The sequence below is a fragment of the Camarhynchus parvulus genome, chromosome 9 (assembly GCF_901933205.1).
Source record: "Camarhynchus parvulus chromosome 9, STF_HiC, whole genome shotgun sequence".
Classification (NCBI taxonomy): domain Eukaryota; kingdom Metazoa; phylum Chordata; class Aves; order Passeriformes; family Thraupidae; genus Camarhynchus; species Camarhynchus parvulus.
Genome location: NC_044579.1, coordinates 17,033,776 through 17,057,822, shown reverse-complemented (window position 1 = coordinate 17,057,822; position 24,047 = coordinate 17,033,776). Strand labels below are relative to the sequence as shown.

The following is a 24,047-nucleotide window of genomic DNA, read 5'->3' as shown; positions in this document are numbered from 1 at the left end:
GTAGTTCTCCTTTAAAGGGGGTGCTCAGGATGAGGAGAGGTTGTTAGTGAAGCTCCTCAGCAGGGAGAGAGATTGGACCAGCAATGACTTTTTCAAGAACCTGGGACAAAGCACATGGATATGCTGGGAACATGGTTGGCAGGGATGATGGTGACACAGGGTGACATCACTGGCCCGGAGAAGTGGCTCTGGAGAATGAGGGTGCTGAGGGTGGTACTTTCTGTGCTGTTTCCCATTTAAACCTGTGAGTTTCTGCTGCAAATGGGAAATGACAATGTTGGTGTCCCAGGATGAATCATGGGAGTTTCTTCCCTTAAAAATTAAAGCAGCATTAATGCTGTTTACAAAGACTTCCTGCCATCTTATCTGTAATAGTTTATGCAGAGCCAGTCACCCCCATTTGAGAAAGATAATTTCAAATTGGAGCAGGGCCAGGGATGATTAAAGAACACACTATTTTCTGAGCAGAGACTGAAAGCTTAGATAAATCCCTAGCAAAATGAAGTTGGAGAGAGAATGGGGCTGGCTGCAAAAACCATGGGAAGGAAGGAGCTTCTTAAAATAAAACTACAGTCACAAGAAGAAACATGCATAAGGCAGTCATAAATAATTTCAGTTGAAGCCAAAGGTTGTGAAATAGCTCTAGAAGGGTGAAGGGCAGAAAGAAAAATTATAAAGAGTTTATTTCAGCAGCAGCAGCAGCAGAGGAGTAGTAGACTTGGAACCCTGGAGTGGCTTCTCCAGCCCTGGATCCCCAGAGCCAGCTGCTTGTGCTTTTCTGTTCAGGTGGATGGCTGTGGGAAATGCTGACTGTTTTTGCATCCAGATGCTTTGGCAGCCTAAAGCAGCATGTTGTGCTTCCATGGGGCCTTGCCTCTGAGGATTCAGGGTGTATATGCAGGCTTTAGCTTTACCTTTGTGAACAGATGGAGGAAATAACTGTATGAAACCTCTGAGCAAGGTGCTGAGTCAGTAATGAAGGTCCCCTGGTGTCTTTGCTTCTCTTCTCCAGCAATTTGAAGTAAACACTCTTGAAACTGCACAGGCAAGGCTTTGATGCCTGTGACTCTTGCAATTTCAGCCAGGAAGTGCAGAGATGAGAAACAGCTTCACACAGTCCCCAAACGTACTTTAAATTTACTACACATCTCAGGTCAAGAGGTGAAAGCTCACTTTGTTTCTGTTTGTTTGTTTTTTACTTTTTGTACTGCTTCAGGTTTGAAATCTTTATTTTGGTGCGGAATTTCAAGGGCAGAGACATGGAAAGAAATACTTACTGTTTCAATTTGCTATTCAGCATGCCTGGAAATCTCTTTTTCTGTGTTTTTTCCTCAGGCCACACCTGTTCATAGCCTATACAACTTTAATTTCTGCAGTGTAAATACGAGCTGGCCAGCGTGGACTTTGTCGGGGCAGGTGTGGGAGCTTTTGGCATGTGCCAATGATAAGTGCTGACTCAGGGGTAGGTGGCACCTCTGAAGGGAGGCAGAGTTTGGGTGTCTGGTGATGCCAGGCTGTGTGTGCCCCTCGGGGCTCCCTGAGCAGCACTGTGTGGGGACACCTGCAGCAATCTGAGAAGGCCCTGGGTCTGAATCCATGGCACTTCAGCATTCCATCTGGCTTTTCTGAGGTACAGTTTTTTAAAGGCTGTCAGCACTTGGTTACTCAGCAATGATGAGCCCTGAACTCCCTCTCAGGGTAACCAGGAGTTTCCTAACCAGCAGGAGTTCACCTGCAATTGTGATGCCACTGATATTGCTGTGCAGTGATTGAAAACACCCTTGGAAGCAAACTTTGGGTTTAACAATTCTTATGTTTGTTCATTTTAGTGCCTTTGCAACACTTCACTGAAACAAGCCTGGAGCTGCTGACAAACACAGTCACTTGAAAGCCAAGCTCCAAATATTGCACAGCACAAGAACATGTAAAATTGTATTCAGGCACATGAGTAACTACATGTCAGCATACAAAAATAAATGCTGTGTGCAAGTTGATAAAGTGTTGATTGAAAGGGAATTTTGCAAGAGCTGGCAGCTGTACTCCACCCTTGAAGAAAAAGTGCCAATAAGGCTTTCATAACTGAGACAAGCTCTGAATCATTTAAGGTGAAGTTTCAACAGGAAACCTTTTGTATTTCAATAGAACTTCTAGGTGTAACAGTTTACAGTTTTAGAAGTTAGATGACAAACCAGATCAATGTGACAGTACTTTTCCTTGCTGCCAGGAGCCTGGACCCAAATTTCCTTCTCTAAACCCATTATAAGATAGTCAACTACCTCATAGATTTTGTCTAAAGGCTTCTTTTAAAGACAGAGTGAATGTGTTAAGTGTTGGCTGGTTGTGCTTCTGGAGGCTCGAGGTTCTACTAATCTGGTTCTGGTTTTGTGTTTCTGAAGCCTGAATTGAGACAAAGTCCTCCTTCCTTTTATATCTATATATCTGTATCTATATCTATATATATGTATAACTTTTTTGGAAGCTGCCCATGCTGTGTCTTCCCCGTCCCCCTGCCTCCTGCTGCCCTGTGCTGTGCTGTGAATGCTGTGTTGCTTGGTGGGCTGGAGACCTGCCTGTTGGATTTGCTGTTTCCATGGTGGCTGGGACAGCCCAAGGATTTGAGCATCCCACCAGCTGAATGTGACCTTGAATGTCCCATGGACCCTGGCCAAACCCTTGGGAAACATGCAAAGTTCCTGTGCAGCCAGGACAAGGTTGATGTATTTTCTGGGAAGCAATACTCACGCTGGAAACAGCAGGTGCTGGAGCTTTAGGAGAGCCAGCTGCTCTCTGCCAAAGTGTGTGCAGCTCTAGGAGAGCCAGCTGCCCTCTCCCAAGGTGTGTGCAGCTCTGGGAGAGCCAGCTGCCCTCTCCCAAGGTGTGTGCAGCTCTGGGAGAGCCAGCTGCCCTCTCCCAAGGTGTGTGTGCCTCAAGGAGGATGCCAGCCCTGCTGCTGGGGTTGGCACATGGGGAGCAGCCCGGCGTTTCAGGGGGGGCTGGGGAGCAGGACACAATCTGTGGGTGGTTTAGGGCCCCAGGCTGGGGCTGTCTGGGGCTCCTCTGCCCTGCAGGGCTTCCTCCACCTGGGCTGCTGCCAGGGCAAGGGGCCAGCAGTGCTGCTCAGTGACTTCCATGGTGTGCTTTCCTGGAGCCAAGCCTTAGCTCTTGGCACTGACTGGAGGGTAGGAGGAGTACCTCCACAAGGACAAGCTCTTCCCTGCCCTGCTCCTCTTCCACTCTGAACCAAGTGATGCCTGAGAGACACAGTCACAGTTAGAATCTGCTGCAGTGTTTATCTGGTCACTTCACTTGGGGGATGCTGAGAACAGACCAGTGCAGGCTGGGTGCTTGGCTTAATTTCTGTATGGGAAATCAGAGTCACGCCTGCCTCACCAACCACATACAGTCTTTACTGCTGCTTGACTAATCTGAAAATGTTTATTAATAGTGCATCTTTCTTTTTTTTCTTCAATATGCTTGGTCACTCCTATCAGTGCACAGTGCTTGTGAAAGAAACCCAAAGTAACATCATTTTCAAACTGTAAATTTCCTTTCTGGGAAGATGGCATATACTACTGCAGCCCAGGGTTTCTAGAGCCAGGTTATAGAGTTTCTATTTTGGAGCTAAACCAGCAGATTCAAAGTCAGGCTGCCACACTGAGTCTCAGGGAAGAAATTGCCAATGCAATTTGACCATGTGTCTTCTCTAGAATTTTGTCCTTTTAACAGATCAATAATGAAGATAAGGACAGCTGCAAAATCAGAAGCTGAAAACAAATATGATCTGGTTCCCTTTTGTTAGCTGAAATATTACAGAATAAAAAAAGAATTGGTCCTCCTGACCTTCATATGCCAGTGAGAGGCTCAGGTGTGTCCATCCTGTGCAGAGGTTGTAGCAGGGCAGGGATGAAGGAGGATGTCACACACAGCCCACCTGCAGCACTGAGCATGTTCCTCAAAGCTGCCAGGCTCAGGGTCTGGGCAGCTGCCATAGGAACTTTCCACAGGGGAAACTGCACTCTGTGGCAGTGCTGCCACACCTCTGCACAGGGAACTGGCTTAGTTGTGTCTGTCTGCACTGAGTCTGCACTGTGGTGGTAAATCTGCTTCCAGAGCTCTTGCTTCCTGTCATGGGAGTGATGCATGTGAGGAGTGAGGGGAAACTATTGCAAATGCCAGACAACACCTGCAGGTGAGAAAAACCTCCTCTTACATGGTTGACTTACACACCGGAGGCATGGGAATGTCAGGGAAACAGGTCACTTCATGGCACTCAGATGCTCAGGAGGAGGGGAGCAGCCCCTCACCCCAGAGGGATCTCCTGCAGATGTTGGAACAAATGAATAGATATCCACACCTGTGTGGATGTTAATGCATCAAATTGGGTCCTGTAGCTGTTCACTAAAGCAAAATCTGTTAAAATACAAAGATAGGTTTGTCTTGTTTATCCTGATGCAAAGGCTCAGATGAAGAAGTATTTTTGGAGACAGACCATATATATGACTCAGAGCAAATTAAGAGGAAGCTCTCAGAAAAAGACTACAAAGGCTGTCTTGCTGCTATAGCAACTGCCAATTGCCTTTGTGTAGTAAAATGTAATGCTGTTCACCCAAAGTGGCAATAAAGCCTTGCCTTTACTTCACCTGGAGTCCTGGCTTACTGTAAAGGGTTGCTATTGCCCTTAGCACAGCCCAGCTGTAGTGGTAGGCACCAGAGTTTGAACAAGGTCTTGGGTTTAAGTTGCTTACAGTTTGGGGATTTTTTTTTTTGTTTGTTTGTTTTTTATCACTGCTTAAATTTGTTGCAAGGATTTAACCCGGCAGAGTTCAGAGCCATTTTCACTGCATTGGGAAAACATGGATGTGCATGAGAGAAGGGCAGGGGTAGGCACTGCCGGGTGGATCCCACTAGTGCCACTCCTGCACGGGGCTGTCCCCAGGGAGGGCACCCACTGCCTGGGGCAGGCAGCTCTGCCAGGAGCTCTGTTTGCTTTGCCGTGCTGTGAGCAAAGAGCCTGGGCAGAGCCTGGGTAGTGCTGTGACCCTGCAGCCTGGGCAGTGCTGAGCTCCCCCAGCCCCTCTAGCCCGCACAGCCTGGGCAGTGCTGAGCTCCCCCTGCCCCTGCAGCCCATACAGAGCCTGGGCAGTGCCGAGCTCCCCCAGCCCCTGCAGCCCATACAGAGCCTGGGCAGTGCCGAGCTCCCACAGCCCCTGCAGCCCATACAGAGCCTGGGCAGTGCCGAGCTCCCCCTGCCCCTGCAGCCCATACAGAGCCTGGGCAGTGCCGAGCTCCCCCAGCCCCTGCAGCCTGGGCAGTGCCGAGCTCCCCCAGCCCCTGCAGCCCATACAGAGCCTGGGCAGTGCCGAGCTCCCCCTGCCCCTGCAGCCCGTGGGGTGCAGGTGACAGCCCCACCTGTGCGGGGTGGCCTTTAGCAATGTGCACCTGCCATCATTCTCTCAGGCAGCCTGCCAGTTCAGCTGCTGGGGGGTGTTTTACCCCACCCACAAGTGCCATAATTCAGGATAATGTGTGTAAAGCCATGTGCATGGTACCCAAAGGAGATAAAGGCAAAGGTCTGGTGTTTCAGAGATCAGTGCTTAGTCTGGGCATATTCTGGAGTCCCCTGCATGTTTTATGAAAGTCGTCTCACCTCTCCTTACCTTCTATACAATTTGTTTCTAAAAAGTAGAAGGGTCAGAATTTTATCTGGTATGCCAGGAAGGGGAGGGTGTTGTGAGGATGCCTGGTATTTTCACTTACCCATCCCACCTCCAGCATTCAGTCTGTTTTTCACCATCACAGGAGTCCTAGCATAGCCTTCATTTTTGAGATGACTCATTTCCTTTTCTGCAATGCTCTTATGTTCTAGTGCTAATAATACTTCCACAAGTGGAAGTCATTATTACAGAGGACTGCTGATAAACTGGCTCATCCTACCTTGCCTCTCAGATGGTATCACAAATGGCAGCCTCAATGTTTTATGTTCTGCCCGAGAGAGCAATTTTTCTTTCAACCTTGGAATTTAATTAACTTCCAAACATGTGCCTGCATCCATTTGGAAACTGAAGGCATTAACTAAATAAACCCACACAGTAGGTTTTTAAAAGATGTTTGTTCCTTGAGCCTTTGTTTACTGTGCAGTGTGGGGCAGGGTATTCAGTGCCTTCCCTTTGCTGTGTGTGTCCACAGGAGCAGCCAGTATGTCCCACCTGCTGCTGATAATGAGGCAGTGATGTGATTCACAGGGTGAGGGATAAAGAATGCAAAGGCACCAGCAGTCACTTTTCCAGGTCCTGGTGCTGGCTGTAAGTCTAGCACTCTCTGGCATGTGCTGTAGAGAGAAGGATGAAGGAATGTCAGGCTTTTTCCTGGTCCTGAATCCTGAATCCTGCCACCTTTCTTTTATGTGAAACCATTTTTTTAATGGCTGATGAGAGAGAGAGAGGGATGCAATGTGCCTGGTGACAAATGTGGCAGTGGGTGATCGTGTTGCTGTTCCAGCATATGGCCAACACCAGTAGCAAGGGAAGGATGTTATTTTAAGCCCCCTCTTCTGCTGGTGGAAGCATGAGAAGCAGAAGAGTAAGCTGTCTCACACAGCAACTGAGCTTTCATGGTAGACATCAGTTAACCTGACTTTTGTACTAAAAAAAAAAAAAAAAAAAAAGGTTTGCTTGGCTTTGTTTTAAAAAGCCTCCTCTGCCTATGTGTGGCTACATTATGTAAAGGGAGGAGGGCTACAACAGAAAGCAAATACATCCTACAGACACAGCCTGGTTAACTTTTCTCAGATGTCCTCACTGTGGATGCTGAGAGCCTACTGCCTTGGGGAAGAGGGTGCTAAGGAGCCACGGATGCCCATGGCTGAATGGGCAGCACTTCTCAGGGTTACTGGACAGCATTGTCCCTTGCCTCTGCTTCCCTTGCTGACCTGAGAATGTGACACATTTCCCCTAACAGTACTGTGTTGCTGTGTTCCAGAGCGAATTAATGCAGCCCTTGCTTAAACCTCTGGTGTCCCAAGCAGGGAATAGAAGCCTTTTACTGGGGAGTTAGGCAGGAGAACTGGTAGTTCATGCTGCCTGTCCAGTTTTCCCTCTGCAGCCTCTGTGAGGATGCTGAGGCTGTCATTTAATAACCACAGGGGTGCTGTGTCCCGGCAGGGTTCCTGCAGCTGTGGGTGAGTGGGAGCTGCAGGAAATGGGGGAGCTGCTGCTGGACACAGCTCTGATTTGAAGATGGGGTGGAAAATTTTCTCCTATGGCTGCTTTCTTTGCAGGAGAGAGGTTGTAAGAGATAGGGAGGAAACATAAAATACTCTGGCATGGGGTGGGAGCCAGCTGTCTGTCTCACACTGTCCTGTACTGCTGAATCTCATCAGCCAACCCTCCTTTTGGTCCCACTTCTGCTCAGGTTACCACAGAGTGCAGCAAAACCGCCACTTCCTTCGCTGGCTGAGCTAATGGAAACCCCTTTAATAATTCAGGGGATAAATTCTTTGCTTGGAGGGCTGGATTCTGCAGGAAAAAGCACAGAAATACAGGTGGTTCTTGGGTGGGCTGCATGGGGATTGCCTGTGCTGACTGACAGCCTGTGGCCTTTCCTGTCCCCAGATAGTGATGTACATAGGCCAGGTCTCCAAGGACATCCTGAAGTGGCCTCGGCCCCTGTCACCACCTGTTGTGAAGCTCGAGATGAGGACAAATGCAGAGTATGGGATGCCATCCACCCACGCCATGGCAGCTACAGCCATCTCCTTCTCCTTTTTCATTGCCACCATGAACCAGTACAAGGTAGGGGTACAAAAAAAAACCAAAAAACAAAAAAAAAACAGAAGAAGAAAAAGAAAATACATTAAGAAAAGAAAAGGCTTGCTTCCAGCAAGCCACATAAAGCTTGCAAATCCAAAGATGTTGCTACTTCCAGAAGAGTTCTTGATTTATTTTCACACATGTGTATTCTTCCCTGCGCTTACCTGTAGCTGGTCAATAATAGACACAAAAAGAAATTTAGTGGAAATGTCCTTTTTTATGTATGGATTCCTCTCAGAGCTGCTGGCAGGCTGCACTGCACTGCTGTAGTTTGGGGGGGTCACTGTGTTTTTGCATGTGGGGTGACCACGCAGGGCAGGTGCCTGGCAGCCAGCATTTTGTGTTCACCCCATGCCCACCAAGTCACTGCTGCACACTGGGACATGCTGGCTCCCAGGGAAACCAAAGGAGCTCTGTGTCACATGGTTTCTGTATGAAAGCAAAAGCATTCCTGGAAATCCCCTGGCTCCAGCCTGTGTTAGACTAACAGCACACAACATGACTGGGAAGGGGAGTAACACAACATGCTTGTCAGAGGAGTAACAGCAACTTCACTGCACTGTAGGAGCTGCAGGCTGCTTGGGGAAGTCTCATTTTTCCTCATCATCTTCCTAAAATGTTTATTTCCTGGAAACTCATTTCTCCATGATGATTATTTTCATTCTGTTTAATGAATCCAAGCCTGTGTTTCCTGTACCCTAGCAATAATAACTTCCTGGCTGCACTGTATTTAAGAATATTTCTCAGCCCCCTCAAAGGATAAACCCATGTGTGGTAACTGGTCAGAGCAGCTTGACAGCGACATGGGGACAAGGAGCCATAAGAGGGAATATTTGTCATATATATTGTCATATATTTGGAAGCCAGACCCACCCCATGTGTCAGGGCTGCCAGGATGACCAGGTCAGCATCACCTTCTCCTCAATCCACAAGTGACCAGAGGGACATGCAGCTCTTCACAGGCTGTCTTGTGCTTCCTGGAAACTGCCATGAAACTATAAAGCTGCTGTCAAATAATTAAATGGTTTAATTGCCTCTATTAAGATGGAAAAATCTCCTAGTACATTATGCTGCTATCTTCTCAACATGCCCTAATCATCAATTACTGATCTGGACTAGCTTGAAGGCTGCCTGCTGAGGGAGGAGTCAAGTGGGTGCAAATGCTTCAAAGGCTTAGAGAAATGAGGAAAAATAGTGTTTTATGAACTGGGAGTGACATATGCAGCTGGGTCTGAGCTCTTTATTTAGCAGGCTGGAATATGCCAGGGAAAAGGGTCAGAAGAGAGCTGTTATGCTTAGAATTTCCACAGGGGCATTTTTGTGCTGACCTGTGACCACCCTGGTCAGTCATGAGCCTCAGGCAGAATATGGAGACTTTGTGTCAAATTGGATTAATTAATTGCATTTATTTATATTTTGAGTTGGTTTACTCTTTACAGAAAAATCTCCCTTATGGACTTAAAGGAGCCCAGCAGCCCACTCAGTTTCAGGGTTTGAATGAATGGATTAAAGGCTAATATGTTAAGCTTATTCTTGACCAAATGTGGGGTTTTTTTAAAATTTTAAATGCTGATTTATTTAAATGTTCTTTCCGTGTTTTTAGGCTACTCAGAGAGGGTATTAGGCAAAACCAGGTTCATATGATAATTAAACCTTTAAGTGTCATGGAGAAGAGTGCTCCTGACTGCTTTAATAGCTGGATTGTGATCTCAGCCCAGACATTGATTCTCCCCACTCAGCCCACTGCTCAAGGACTATTGATCACACTTCTGGTCACACCCTGCAGCTGTCACAGTCCCCTTGGCTGAGCTCAGACTGCAGCGCTGCCTCAGCCATGCCTTGTACAACATGCCGTGCCTTTTTCCTTAAGCTCTTTAACACTAATGTGGGTTTTGCAGGTAGATATTGTAGAGAACAATTCTGCAAGTACCATTTATTACCCAGATGTCGCCACAGAGAGAGCAGATCTTGCAGAAGACGAAATGACCTTCCAGCAGGGTTGAGTGTTGGTTAAGGGGGACCTTGTCTCAGGTCACATTCATCTCCTGAGGAAAGCACAGCTCAGGAGCCCCTTCCCAGCACAAGATCCTTATGTCAGTCCAGCTGCTTGGTTTAATGGTGTATTTAATTTTTTTTTTCCCCTTTTCACAGTATCCATTCGAGCTCGGCCTCGCAGCAGCGTTCGTGTTCTCGACGTTGGTGTGCCTGAGCAGGCTCTACACAGGGATGCACACGGTCCTGGTAAGGATGTGCCTCCAGCTCTGCTTTCCTGCAGCTCCCCAAGCTGGTGGCCGTGCCAGCTCAGGAACAGACGAGTTGTGCCGCTGGGTTTGGGGCCGTGCACTGAGGGGAGCTGCGGGGAATCCCTCGGGCTATCGCAATTGGAGTCTCCATGGGGTGATTCCAGCGCGGGGAGGCCGCAGCGCCTGGGCCTGGGCCGAGCCGGGTGAGCCCAGCCCGGCACCTCAATGGGGTTCTCCATTTCGAAAGTTTAATTGCGAGGAATGCGCTTGGGCAACCACGCTGCTCCTTAGCAAAGGCCTTTGTGCAATAGTATCGCTGTTTTCAGCGAGAATAGCCGGGGCTGGTTCAGCCTGGGAGTGCCGGCAGGGATTGCAGCTCCGTGAGTCACGGGCTAAAGCGTGGCCAGCGAGCTGCCCTGAGGGCCGGCCCGCAGCAGGGCTCCTGTCAGCGGGCAGGCACCCACAAATGACAGCTTTCTTCTTTTCAGCTGGAAGGAAATGCTTCCCAAGGGACTGAGATGCACAAATAGTTTGTCTGAAAATAATTATAAAATAGTTGTGATTTTATATGACAGACTTGCTGGGCATAGTTGCTTAGAGACATCAGTGCTGCTTTAGGAGGAGCTAATTTCAGTGTGCCTGTGATAGCTGGTTCATTCAGGACAAGAGGAAACTTTATTGATCTGTTCTATGCAGTGGACAGAGAGGCAGTCCAGCTTCCCAAATATGGATAAAAACTTCAGGCTATTTCCTCACAGGAGTTTGATATGTTGTTGGTTGCATACGCATAAATAATTGAACCTTTCTTACTAAGTTATAATTATGTTTATAATGAGACTTGATGGCTGTAAGAAAGGGACCCCTCATGAGATTAAGGTTAGCTATAAAATATAGCTTGACCTTCCCTTTCAGGCCCAGTGGACCAAAACAATATCTTACATGGAGGCTGCAGACACCCTTTCTGGGCCACTGACCTTAAGTCAATCAGGAAGAATTCTTTGCATACTTCTCTTGCTGGCCCATCATAATGAAAGACCCCTCTAAATTTAGATGGATTTTAGGGTAAAGAAGAAAAAGTCCTTTGTGCTTTTGACATGATAGAAAAGGGCTGTAAAATAAAATTTTAAAAAAAGCTTCTTAGCTGAAGTGTGAGCAATGCTGCTTTCCAAAAGGGCAAATGTGCTTGCCTGGGGTCTTTATCCTGTGTGAGCCATGGTGGGGATGGAGCTGGGAAAGGCCCCAGTGATCACACACAGCCCCTCTCTGCAGCAGCTTGTCACCACAGGGACTGGCTCTGCTGTGCCACCAGCAGTGATGGTTCTTTGGGGAAGAAGCTCAGAGCTGTTTGTGTCACTTGGTGGGACAGCTCCTGCCCTGAGCTGTCACATCACCAGGCTGAGGCACAGCAGTGCCAAGCCATCAGCTGAAAGAGCCTCTGGGTTTTTAACTGCGGCCTTAACAGAAAGGATGGAATAATGTATTAAGTGGTCATAGCATTTTAGTAAAGCAAAGGAATGGGTAACAAGTATCCATGGACTTGGTGTAACTGAATTTTTCCTGTTTGAGGAACCAGAGAACGAGTGACAAGGGCAGTTGCATTGTGCTTTCCTGCAGCTCCAGTGCAGAATCTCATCTTCTGTAGTCTCAACTCTACAAATCTGTTTGTATTTTAGCACTGCTGGCCTTGCTTTTGAATGAGGAGTGGTATCAGACAGCGTAGTGATGTAATTAGAAGAGATATTACTATTAAAGACCTCCTGGAGAGGCAGTCAGCTGGTATGGGAGCTATCTGCATCCTTCCAGCTGTGCCAGAATGAATACTATGCCCAGGGAAAAGGGAACAAACACCCATGGCCTAGGCTGTTACCAGGACAGCATCACCCAGCCAGAGACTGGGGTGGGAGCAATGCACTCAGACTGCTGACAGGCAATTGAGTTACAACCACCCATCTCCACCACCTCAACATCAGTGTGTCCCATGTGTGTGGAAAAGCAGGGGAAATGCAGGGTTCTTTTTTTGCAGGTTTCAAATTATGGAGTCCGAGGACCTGGTAAAGAGGGGATCTGGAGCTACCTGGAAAAGGCATAGTTAAAAAAAATGTAAAAATTTGGACACACTTTGAAACAGTGATTCTGTAAGATTTTAGAGGTTATTTTTGAGAAACAAGAAGCAATTGGAGATGATATGAGCCATTCCCTCCAGAGCCACAGCTGATGTGGGGAGAAACTCGCTGGCACTGCAACTGCCCTGAGCTAGAAGCAAGAATCTCCTGTGCTGAGCAGCATGGTCACTTTTTATAACCAAAAAACCCTGAAGAGCTTTTTTCCCCCTGAGATGTACCCATTTAGTGTTGATGCATTTATTTCTGATTACACTTCCCATTGAGGGGTGGGAGTGTGTGTTCTGAAGCTCCCCCTCTGCCTCTTTGCTGGGCTGTATTTCAGGTTTTTTAATACTACCAACCCTGAATTTACCTTAGATATTTTAAAGCTGATAAACACCCAACATAGTCCCAGTACTTCACACACTGTGTAGCACAGTCCTTAGGAGCGGAGTTGAGGAGCCTGAGTGGTGTCTCACAGTAAGTGAAATGTAAGGGGATGCAGGCAGTAAGTGACCCTGTACCAGACAGAATAGGAAAGCGTTCTTTCTGCTTGGACTGGCAATACCAGGGAAGCAGGGCAGATGTTTGGCGCTGTGCGGGAGCAGGGCTGAGCTGCGTGGCAGTGGAGGGGCTCCAGGGGAGGTAGATGGAGCCTGGGGATGATTCGTCTGTGCCAAAACAGCTGGAGCATCCCAGCAGGATGGATGAACCTCCCAGCAACCGGAGGTTTTAAATTCTGCAGGTAGTTCTGCACCTTGAGCAAAATCCGTGCCTGCCCTTATTTAAAAATTCCTTTATAATTGAGGGCTTGGCGAGAGGCTAATCTGTTTACACAGGCAGACGGGCAGGAATGTGCTTCCTGGGCGTGCTAACAGCAGCTCCACCCCCGGGGAAAACTCAGCTCCTGCTCCGGGGGGCACGGCAGGGAGGGTGCGCTAAGAAGTTCTCGCAGAAATTGGAGCCATCCCTCCTCTTCCCATCTTGTCCTTAGCTGAACAGGCAAGGGGAGACATCATTAATTCTGCACTGCTAAATGTAGCTGTTGGTGTGGATCTTGCCCACCTCGTCTGGGTGTTCAAAAAATCAAATTTGCTCGCGCACACCGGGAATGAAGGGACCACCACAGACAGCCAGGCATGTCCTGAGCTCTCCAGCAGCTTCTAGGGAGGAGTTTCCAAAATGAGAAGCCCAGATATTAGTGGATGGGGGGAAAAACAGAATAAGCCGCTGGCCTCCTATATAAATATATAAAATATATATTATATATATATACACTTACAAATTTTATACATATGCTACTGTACTGATACAGATATATGTTTTTATATGTATACACTTACAAATTGTATACATATGCTACCGTACTGATACATGCATTATAAAACACACAAAATCAACAAATGTAATGATGAAATAAGCATTACTTCTTAAAAATGCATGTTTTATTTTACTTATGAGCAGTGCAAAAAGTATGTTCTTCTCCCATCCCATGGGTTGCTTTGTGCACCCAGTTTGGAGACCACGGGTACAATGCCACTGGTCAGGGTCAGAGCTGATTGTCTGGGTCCTGCTTGAAACTTCCAAGAGCCACATTACTGCACTGAGGCTGAATGGGAAAATAACAAAATGCAGAAAACTTTAATCAGGTTTCTAAATAGGGACTGTTTGCAGCTGGGTTGGGAACTGCTGGAGTCAGCTGGGTAAATCTGAGCAAAGCTTTTGTGAGGAAATGTTACTGTTTGGTTACATTTCTTTAATTGGAACAGAAAAGCATGTGAACAGCTTTTGAGTTTTGCTCCTTGATCACCCATAGAGTGGTAGTGAGGACTTTTTCTATTAACATGAGGTGGACAAACATCTGCGTGGGAAATTGATGTACAGGGTGGGGATGGGATTTCTGAACATCAGTTCTGGGAGCAGCCCCCAGCTCTTTTGTATTGAGGCAGTTACTTAGTGTTGGGCCAAAATAAGCTTTGTATGTAAAGGTATCATCTAAGAATTTACATCAAAACATGAAGTACTGTGAAGTAAAGGTATATAATATAATGGTATTTTACATACTAGATATCTGTGATCAAGTTTGTGTATTTCCATGGCTAGCCTCATGTTTTGGATGAGGGAATAAATGGAAATTTGTATTAGGGATATGCAAAATGGCTGTGGGAGTTGTTTAAAACCAAATGTGCTGTGAATCTAATGGAAGTTGTAAACAGCTGAAGTTCAGCTCTACAGGAGTAATGCATTTACCAGAGTGTCATTAAATATTTCTGTTGTGAAGAAGTCCCCTCATTCCTGCCTAACTCGAAGTGAAGCTCGCATAAATAATTTTTAGATTGTGACCAAGCATGGTAGTAGTCAGCTGTCATGACTCATGAAGAAGATACAATCTTAGAAGAGGACATTTCTGTCTGTGGCTAACTTCAGCTTTTGCAGAGGTTTTTGTGGCTGTACTAACATTGCTGCCTCTATGTGGCACTGGAAGGGTGGCACAGGGAAATTTGTTTTATTGCTTTTTACCTGGCTGCTCCCATACAGAGGGCTTTTGTTAGGGGCTACCTCCTGTCTCAGCTTTGTGGCTGACAACAATCAAGTTCTCAAAACACTTTATTTGCCTCTTTTAATAAATTAGGGTTTAACTATATGCTTGCTTCAGGCAGTGTACTGAAAGCCAGATTTCAGAAACTTGGGCAATGAATTTCTCCTTGCTGTATCCCTGCCTGGAGGTGCCTCCCTCCCACTGCTGGCAGAAACCATGGCACACGCACCACGTCCCACAGCTCTGCACTTTCCATCCCTGGAGCTTGTGTTTCTGGGATGGGAGCCTGTCTCTGACAAAGGGCAGCATCTCCCCCTTCATGCAAAGCAAGCAAGGGATAATCACACTGATGTGATGAAATTGCTTGCAGGGTTACAGCAGGGAGAGAGTTTGTGTGAAAGCAGCTGTCTGCAATGTTGTCCCTGAGATGGAGTTGTGCACGTGCCTTTTCCCAGGTTGTAGGTGGAGAATGCCCTCAAAACATGGGAGCAGGTGAGGAGGAGGATGTGTGGCCACAGACACATGCATATGCATAAGCTGAGGTTGGGTTAATGGACTGTCATGTTTTGTTTAGCCTGTGCTTCAGGTTTTCCCTGCACGTGGATAATGCCATCACTGGATTCTGGGTGTTCCTCCATTGCTGGGCCCTACCAATGCAGATACTGGTCTTTTATCATCACCCAAACACCTGGTTTGCCTTCCAGGTCTCACAAAGGCTTTTAAACATGATTTCTTTACAGGATGTGATCGGAGGAGCACTGATTTCGGCCGTGCTGCTCGTGCTCTTGTATCCTGCGTGGGACACAATAGACCACTTGCTGTTGACCAGCCCCTTCTGCCCGTTGTTCTCCATAGTTGTGCCTCTTGTCTTATGTTACAACTACCCCAAACTAGACTATTACAGCCCTACCAGGGGAGACACCACTACCATCTTAGGAGCAGCAGCTGGAGCAACTGTGGGATTTTGGTTAAACAACCAGTACGCTGCTTCAGCCCACACTGGCACAGGTGTTCAGCCTGGGCTTCCTCTGGCCAGCAGTACAATGGTGTTTGTGCTGGCCAGGTTCTTCACAGGGATCTTGGTTGTGCTGCTGACACGCTGGCTCATGAAGAGCGTGGTCCTCGGCGTGCTGGGCTATCGGTACCAGTTCCCCATGGGTGACCTGCAAGCCCGGAGACGCCTGGAGGTTGAGGTGCCCTACAAGTTTGTGACGTACTCCTGCGTTGGCTTCACGGCCACCGTGCTCGTGCCGCTGCTGCACCAGCTGCTGGGGCTGATGTGAGCTCAGCTGCTCCTCACCAGCTGCCTGCAGCACCACTGCTGTGGGGACAGGACAGTCCAGGCTGCTGACTCAACCAAAAAGTGGTTTTGTGCCTTTCTGCACTGGTGTGGTGGGTTTGGCTCTGGCTGCGTGCCAGGGGCTCACCAAAGCTGCTCTATCACTCCTCTCTCTCCAGGGAGAGAATATAATGAGAGGATCATGGCTCAAGACAAGGGCAGGGAGAGATCACTCAGCAGTTTTACTGTCACAGGCAAAACAGACTCGACTTGGGGAAATAAGTTTAATTTATTACCAAATTATCAGAGTAGGATAAAAAGAAATAAAACCAAACATTTACAACCACCTTCCACCTACCCATCCCTTCTTTCTAGGCTCAACTTCCCTCCTGAAGTCTCTAGCTCCTCCTATCCACCATCAGAGGGGGATGGGAATGGAGGTTACAGTGAGTTCATCACATGTCGCTGCTGCTGCTCCTTCCTCCTAAAGGATAGAACCCCTCACACTCCTCCCTGGCTCCAGCATGGGGTCCTTCCCACAGAAGATAACTCTCCAAAAACTTCTCCAAGGTGAATTTTTCCATGGGCTGCGCTTCATCCAGCATGGGTCCCTTGAAGGATCAAAAGTCCTGCCACGAACCTTTTTCAGTGGTGGTCTCCAAACCCTTCTTAGGGCATCACAATGCTTCAGTGTGGGGTCCTCCACTGATGGCAGGTGGATCTCTGTTCTCCATGGGCTGCAGGGGCACAGCTGCACCACCATGGGCTGCACCATAGGCTGCAGGGGAGTCTGCTCTGGCAGCCAGAGCACCTTGTTCTCTTCCTTCTGTGATCTTGGTGTCTGCAGAGTTGTTTCTCTCCCATGTCTTCACTCTTCTTTCTGCCTGCAGTTGTGCAGATTTTTCCTCCCTTCTTAACTCTGTTGTCCCAGAGGTGCTGCTGCTGTCACGGATGGGCTCAGCCTTGGCCAGCAGTGGATCTGTCTGGAAGCCAGCAGGGATTGGTTCTGTTGGACACAGGGGAAGCTTCTGGCACCTTCTGAGAGAAGTCACCTTTATGGCCACCCTCCACCACAACCACGCCCTTGCCACACAGACACAAAGCAACTGGCCTAAAAAAATCTAACTTGGAGGAGTCATGGGAATTCCTGTGCACAGATCACTTTGGGTTAGAAATCACTGACCCCACTGCGTCCCACAATTAGACACACTTTGCCCAGGCAACTAAATGTGACAAGCACACAGCCAGAATCCCTGCCAGAGCAGTAGCAATGGCTGCTTTGCTGTGGGGTTGGGGTTGCTGGGGAGCAGGGCTGTGCCTCTGCCTGCCTGGCTGGGGGCTGCTCCTGAAACAGTAGAGCAAGCCAAGCAGGGCTCAGGTTTGGGGCATCAGGGAAAAAGTGGCTGGTGGGGTGGGGGGAGATGTGACCAGCCAAAAACCAAAATGCCATCATTGGGCAGAGCTCATAGTGTCTTCTGATGGCACTGCCAGACCAGGCTTGTTCTGTGTGGATGGTTTTACCATTATTACAATCTGAAAAAAAATCCCAAACCCAAAACATAGAAGAGAAGGAAAAGCTAACGCAAAATACTTAATGTGATTTGTGACAAATTTCCTTGGATATTAATAAGAAAGCCTCTACTAAATGATCTTTTGCCTACAAATAACTGAGCAGAGTTATTAGCACAGCACTGAGGCTTGAGTTCAAACTGTTTAACTGCAGTTTAGTTCCCCTGGCTAGAGGAAAGAAAAAAGTCCTTCCTGTTGCACAGGGGTGACAAGTAGAGTCCGTAAACTGCGTTGTGGAAGGAGCTGAGCAGTGACTCTGGTGACTACAGCATGTGACAATTACAAGATGCCATCATTTTCTGCTGCTGCACAGCATCACAGTTGGTCTTCCATGCATCCTGCAACACTTTGTGTACACTTGTAGATTAGCAGGGAGGTGTGTCCATAGGAAGGGCATCCTTATAACTCAGGCTGCTTATTTAAAACAATATATTTCAGCTGTTGGACCAATGAGCTGTTGAGAAATACAGCAGTGAACGTGGTCGGCTTGGCTAGGAAAATGTACAGCGCTATTGCTGCAGAGCTTCAAGCATGGCCCCTGTGCCTTGCCTGGCAGAATGTACAGTGAGAGCCAGCTGTCTAACCATGCCCACTTGTCTTCCTGGCTGCAAGAAAAATGAACCTGAAGAATGTAAAAGAGGTGCTTTGCCATCCATTGACTGCCTGGATAAACATAATCAATTGCAAAACTGGAATAGCTGGGAGTTGTCTGAGGAGTGCGAGGTGAAAGAGCTGCACCACTCTAAACCCAGGTTGCCATTCTCCAGAAGAAATGCAGGCAGAGATTTTAACCATGTTTAGATTTTCTCAGGCTGTGGATAAACTGTTCTATATCAGGTTGTGTGGACATTACACGTGCATGCAAACAGCTCCAGCAAGCCCTTCAGCAGGGCACATGGCCACTCACACCTGCCCCTGGGTGAGTGCTGGATGTGGGCCACCACAACCATGGGGCTCCATCCTCAGCCTCTCTCCCTCCCATACACCACAGAAATTCTGCCATCAGGTTTAAAATACCTTTAAACACCTTGTGTAAGAGAGCTGCATGACACACAGGTGCAGTGCACAACTGGAGCCCTGCAGAGGGGCCACAGTTGCAGAAAAAACTTGGCAGCAAGATGAGAATTTAAGCTGGGGATTGGAATTACTCCCAAGAAAGGCACACTTTGACAGGGACATTCATGCAGCTTTATGTGTAAAATTTCTGTTCTGATTCACAGCCATTTTATGCTATGAAGATTTTATAAATTATATATAAATGCTGCACAGGTATTTTTATAGTATTCACCTGCATGTGATTCATGCAATAAATGCAAACTCTATTTGGTTCAAATTTTAAAATAAACCTATTTTGCAGAGTTTGTTGTCTGTCTGTTTGTTTTGCATCCTCTATTGATACTTGTAAATGACTGATGTAAAGGCAATGAGTCCCATCTAAAAGAACTTTCCAAGTGCATGCACCCACTTCTCTTCCCAAGCTGTCCTGCTTGTCTCTGCTCAGTCTAGCTCCATGCTTTGGCTCCTCCAGAAGGATCCTGCTTTTTAAAAAGCATTTTAAGAAGAGATTATTGATCCACCAATGACTATTTGTTACAACATTTGCAAATGTAAATGAGTGAGTTGCATGTAATTAGTGCTGGGGGACTTTTGGGCATTGGAATCTCCTTCACCTTCAATATCTGCTTCTAACAGACTGAACAGTTAACTGGAAGCCAATTTAACATGTGCAATGATAAGCATGACAGCCCATGACCTGCAGAATATTTTGCATTAGTTGAGGAGCCTAAAAAGGTTTTGTGGTCAAAAAGTGTATTTGAAACCAGATATGGCCTCATCCTTCTCTCAGCATCACATCTCGCCTGAAAGTGGTGTCACTGCAAGTGCCCACAGCTGATCAGGATAAGCCCAGTTGCTGCAGCATCCCTGGTTCAGCTGGGTTAGGCAGGGTTTCAGCTGGGCTCTGTGCTGGGGCTGTGCTCCTGGGATGCTCACAGGACCATAGGCACTCCTGCAGGGCCAGGCTGGGAGAGGCAAGGTGAGACACATCACCCTTTCTGGATTTCATTAACCTGAAGCATCAGCTCCTCACTGCAAATCCCTGTCTGCTGTCTTTGGAAATGCTCTTCATCCCTGCAGTGCAGATGCCTCTGCACTTCCAGGGTGGTGGTAGAGAATGAGGTTTTGTGGTGGGTTTGCTGGCCATGTTCTTTACTTTGTAAGACAAAGGCACCAGCTGAATCCTCTGCAGTAAAACAGAAGTGTGCTTTAGAGTAAAACACTGCTTTTGATGTGAATGGAGTGGGAGGTGACTTCCAGCGAGTCAGCCTGGGCTGTTGTGTTCTCAGCGCTGTCTGTGCTGTCTGCTCCAGTGCTGGAGCTCTCCCTCCTGTGCCTGCCTACAGCTGGAGGGGTGATGCAAGACAATCTCAGCTGCCTTTGTTATGTCTCCAGAGGGATGTAGCAGGCACCTCACCCATAGTTTAGCCCACTCTGTCCTGCCTGGAGGCTGCCTTCTCCTGACCAGCTTACTTTGCAAATGGCTTTCTGGGCACATGCTGCTGACCCAGGCTTCCCCCTCTCTGGGGCATCTCTGTGTGCTGGTGCCCCAGTGCAGAACCATCTGCTCTGTCAGAAGTCAAATGGATATTGCACCTTTTGGCAGGGATTAAGAGCCAAAGCAGCAAGCACTGAATTTCCCCGCTTTAATTTTCCCGCAGTAGCTTTGTCATGACCCCAGTCTCCTAATCCATCCAAGTTCCTATGCAAAATCACTGGATGTAGTTGATGTAATTCAGGGAACAGAAGAAAACAGTCTCAGTTTCACTTTTGACTCTGCTCAACTGCTACAAGGAGAAGTTAGAAAACACAGGTACCTCTCTGAACAGCAAGGTGGAAGTGTGGCTGGGATCTTGCACATTTGCTGAGCCATGAGTAAAGCAAGTCCCTCTCTTGCTTCCTGCTCCTGTCCGAGCTTCCCTGCTGTCTCACTGTCTTCCCACCTGCCCACTGTCACCCTGCTGCCACCCCCCTGTCACCCCGCTGCCACCCCACCCTGGCAGCAGGCTCAGTTTCAAGGTCACTGGGCGGTCAGAGGTGTCACCTGTGCCAGGCCATGATCCCCTGGCAGCCTCCTGGCAGCACTTTTGCCCAGCCTATTCCATTCTCACCTGCCAAACCAAGGCTGATTTAAATTTCAAGCGAGAACAGTGCCAGCCTGGAGATGGAAACAGTCCCAGGCATCACCTTTACATAAACACCCTTGTGCAATAGCAAGGGTAACCTGCAGGCAGCAGGGCCTGGGAGCTGCAGACAGGCTGCCTCAGGGTTCTGCTCTTTGCAAAATCACCACCAAAGCACAGCAAGTACAAACCCAGAGCTCAGAGCATGTGTCCAGCAGAATGGAACCCAGCAATCGCTCAGACATCACAGTAAACCAGCTCTGATCTCTCTGTCACCAGCTCCCCAGCCATTTCTGCTTGTGTTCAGATCCCCAGCAATGACCCAGCACCCACAGGGAGAAGGAGCAGGCCAAAAATAATCCATAATTGAGGAGTAGTAGTTAAAAATCCCGCTTCTAACTCTTGTTTAAAAAGAAAACCCAAGTTCAAAAGATGTTTAAATACTGCTCAGAAGCCCCCACCAGCAGCAAAGGTTTCCTTTGCCAGAGCCCATGGCTACAGCAAAGGGTAGAAGCAAATTTCAGTGCTCAGTGGCTGGCTCCAGCACGGAGCTGTGTAATGACTACCTCCAGTACTGCACCCAGCTATGAGCAGGCTGTAAATACCAGATAATTGCTTTGGAGCTATGAAAGACAAAGCCTTGCAATAAATACACCAGACTTATATGAAGTGTCCCACTCATCAGGAATCACAGTTAATCCTGAGCTCAGCACTACAGCAGAGCTTGAATTTCATTGCAAGGCTGCTGGCACCATAGTTAACTGGAGGGGTCAGGGACTCTGAAGAGGCTTTTTAACCTTTCTCTCAATTCTCATCCTCTACTTTTAGCAAGTAATGGTACTTACCTGGGACAAAGCTCGTGGTTTTGGAGCATTTAGCTGCCAATGCATGAGCAAATGGTATGAAAAAGAAGCGATCCCTAAAAGCCTCACAACACATGCCACTGCAGCTCAAGCCCTTAGTCCCAGCTTAATCTAGTCTTTACACTCAAAGGACAGCTAAATTCACAGGAGAATTGGGACACCCAAAGAGTCAGAAAACCTTGTGTAGAGAAATATATTTAGTGCACGCAAATATGCCTGCGCTCTGCTGCAATGCAAATCTGCCTCATTGTCGTCCTAATCCCCGTGCATGACACACCAATAAACAAGGGGGGGTTAATGCTTTCCATCTGCCTTACACATTGCTTCCCACACTGTGAGCCTGCCTGCTTACAGTTGTGTAGGCATCATGGAGAGAGACATCCTGCAAATGCCAAGCTGCCTAATCCCCTGGGAGGTTTAAAATGTGAGCTGCAGTTTTCTCACTCTCCGTGGGCACTGGAGTCAGCGGTGCAACGTATGGCAAGAGCTGTGTTCTCATTTCACGTCTGTCATGCAGAGATAATTAAAATCTACACTTCCATCTGAGGGGAACCGTAGGGTTTCCAGATGGGTAACTGTAGTGCATATTTCATACTGGATTATCACTTGCACCAAAAAGCCTTGCCTGTTGCCTTCCCACCTGTTGAGATTATTGATGGGGCTGCCATTGAAAAGCCCTTGTGGGCCCAGTGATAGGGGTCTGTGCAGCTCATACAGGCTTACCTCACACTGCACATCTCTGCTTAGGGGGCAGTCATTGTGAAACCCTTCCCAGATGTCCACTCTTGGACAGCCCCTCCTGGCTCTCACAGCAGAAAGGAGCCACAGTGCATCGGCCTAACACAAAATCCTGGCTGTTGTTGGCCTGCAGCATTAGCGATGGTTATAGTATTGCAAAGGAGGGACAGCCAGATCCACCAGGCTGCCAGTCAAGAGCTGCTTCAGTGTACTGAGCTGGCCACCCACTTGGTGACATTCCTGCAGAAAGGAAGGATTGGGCATCACTATGCTGGATGGAGCTTCTCAGTTTCAGAGAGAGCAGAGGCACAATGCACGAAGCTGTGACACAAGGGCTGCCAGAAAGCCACCTAGAAGGAAAAACCTGACCCATGAGAGGTTCTCATGTACTGGCAGGGGTAGAACTGCCAGAAACGTAACCCTGCCCAAAAGCTGCATGTCCTGCTGCACAGCTGGGGTCCAGAAAGCCCTGGTGGGGCTGGGAGTGCAGCGGGCCCACGCTCACTTGTGCAGACAAACATGCCAGCCTCAGGCAGACAAAGGCTTTGATAGTTTTCTGCTACTCATGCAAAACACCACTGGCATATGCTCTTAAATGCACTTCCCCATTTGGTTTGGAGCTTCAAAAACCACTAGGCTGACATCAACAATGAAAAAAAATTAATTCCACCCCCTCCCCTTTCTGAATTTAGAATGATAAAGGACCAACAGTTATGTCTGGAGCAGGGAAGCAGATATTACACACATCTTGCTTACAAAATAGCTCTGGTTTTCATGAAACAAGTTTATTTTCCTCCCCCAGCCATTGATGAGCACATGACAACCGTATAGAATAAAAGCTCAACTCCTTAGTTCTGCTCACATTCACTCAACATTTGCTCTAATCAATTATCTTATTTCATGCACTAAGAAAAGAATGAGATTCCTGTTATGCAGCCATAATCAGTTACAGTATGAAGCTGTGTCTGTGGAACATTTCTGATTTTGAAAACTAATCATGTGCTCTGCCATTACATTTCTCTTGTAAAACCCTGGGCTTTGACCCAACTTGTTTCTTCCCCCCTGCCCTTTGAAAACATTGAGGGCACAGCCTCGTCTGCGATCCCACATTCCTTCCCTGCAGAAGCCAGCCAGATTGCACTGCACAGAACACATTTACTCAGGGAGACAGGGTCTGTTTTTCTGGTTTATTGGAACATAAAAGCATAAGAGGATGTCCCCTGGGAGGCAGACAAAAGAGGAGAGGGTGCTGCAGGTGACAGTGGACGGCTGTCGCAGATAAAAGTCACGTCTTCACACGAAGGGCTCAATATTGATCTCCAGGACAGAGCAAGGCATGGTGAGCTCAAACTTGGTGATAACATCAGGGTGTACCACTCCAAGTTTCCCAATGCTTTGACCTTTGGCAAAGACCTCAGCACAGCGCCCAGGAAAGAAAGCAGTGCCTGGAAAGAAAGTGAGAGAAAAATCAATATTTCTTTGGGCCGGAGGAGTCAATAGGCATTGAACGTGCAGAACAAAGCTCTCAGTATTAAATGGTTCTCTGGGCTGAGATGCTCAGAAGGGGCTCTCACATTCTTGCATTAAGAGTTGTCATGATTGAGAAAACACAGAGTTAAAAATAAAATGTAAAGCCCAAATCGTGGGCATTTTTCACACTCAATTGTTTTGACTAAGTTCCTCCTGCAATAGAAATTAGCACAGTTGAGTCAGAGGGCTACTGAAAT

The 24,047-nt window shown here is 47.7% G+C and overlaps 2 protein-coding genes across 2 annotated transcripts in view; one reads left to right on the top strand and one right to left on the bottom strand.

Annotated features, from left to right (window-relative positions):
* SGPP2 (sphingosine-1-phosphate phosphatase 2) overlaps positions 1 to 17,543 on the top strand; it is a 34,092-nt gene extending 16,549 nt beyond the window's left edge. Inside the window, exons 3-5 of the mRNA XM_030954547.1 lie at positions 7,611 to 7,790; positions 9,960 to 10,049; positions 15,433 to 17,543. Coding sequence (XP_030810407.1) covers positions 7,611 to 7,790; positions 9,960 to 10,049; positions 15,433 to 15,975 — 813 coding nt within the window. The 3' untranslated portion in view covers positions 15,976 to 17,543. The remainder of the gene's footprint in view (positions 1 to 7,610; positions 7,791 to 9,959; positions 10,050 to 15,432) is intronic.
* Positions 17,544 to 23,505: 5,962 nt separating this feature from the next.
* FARSB (phenylalanyl-tRNA synthetase subunit beta) overlaps positions 23,506 to 24,047 on the bottom strand; it is a 35,503-nt gene continuing 34,961 nt past the window's right edge. The window contains exon 17 of the mRNA XM_030954467.1: positions 23,506 to 23,765. Within this exon, the coding sequence (XP_030810327.1) occupies positions 23,614 to 23,765 (152 nt within the window). The 3' untranslated portion in view covers positions 23,506 to 23,613. The remainder of the gene's footprint in view (positions 23,766 to 24,047) is intronic.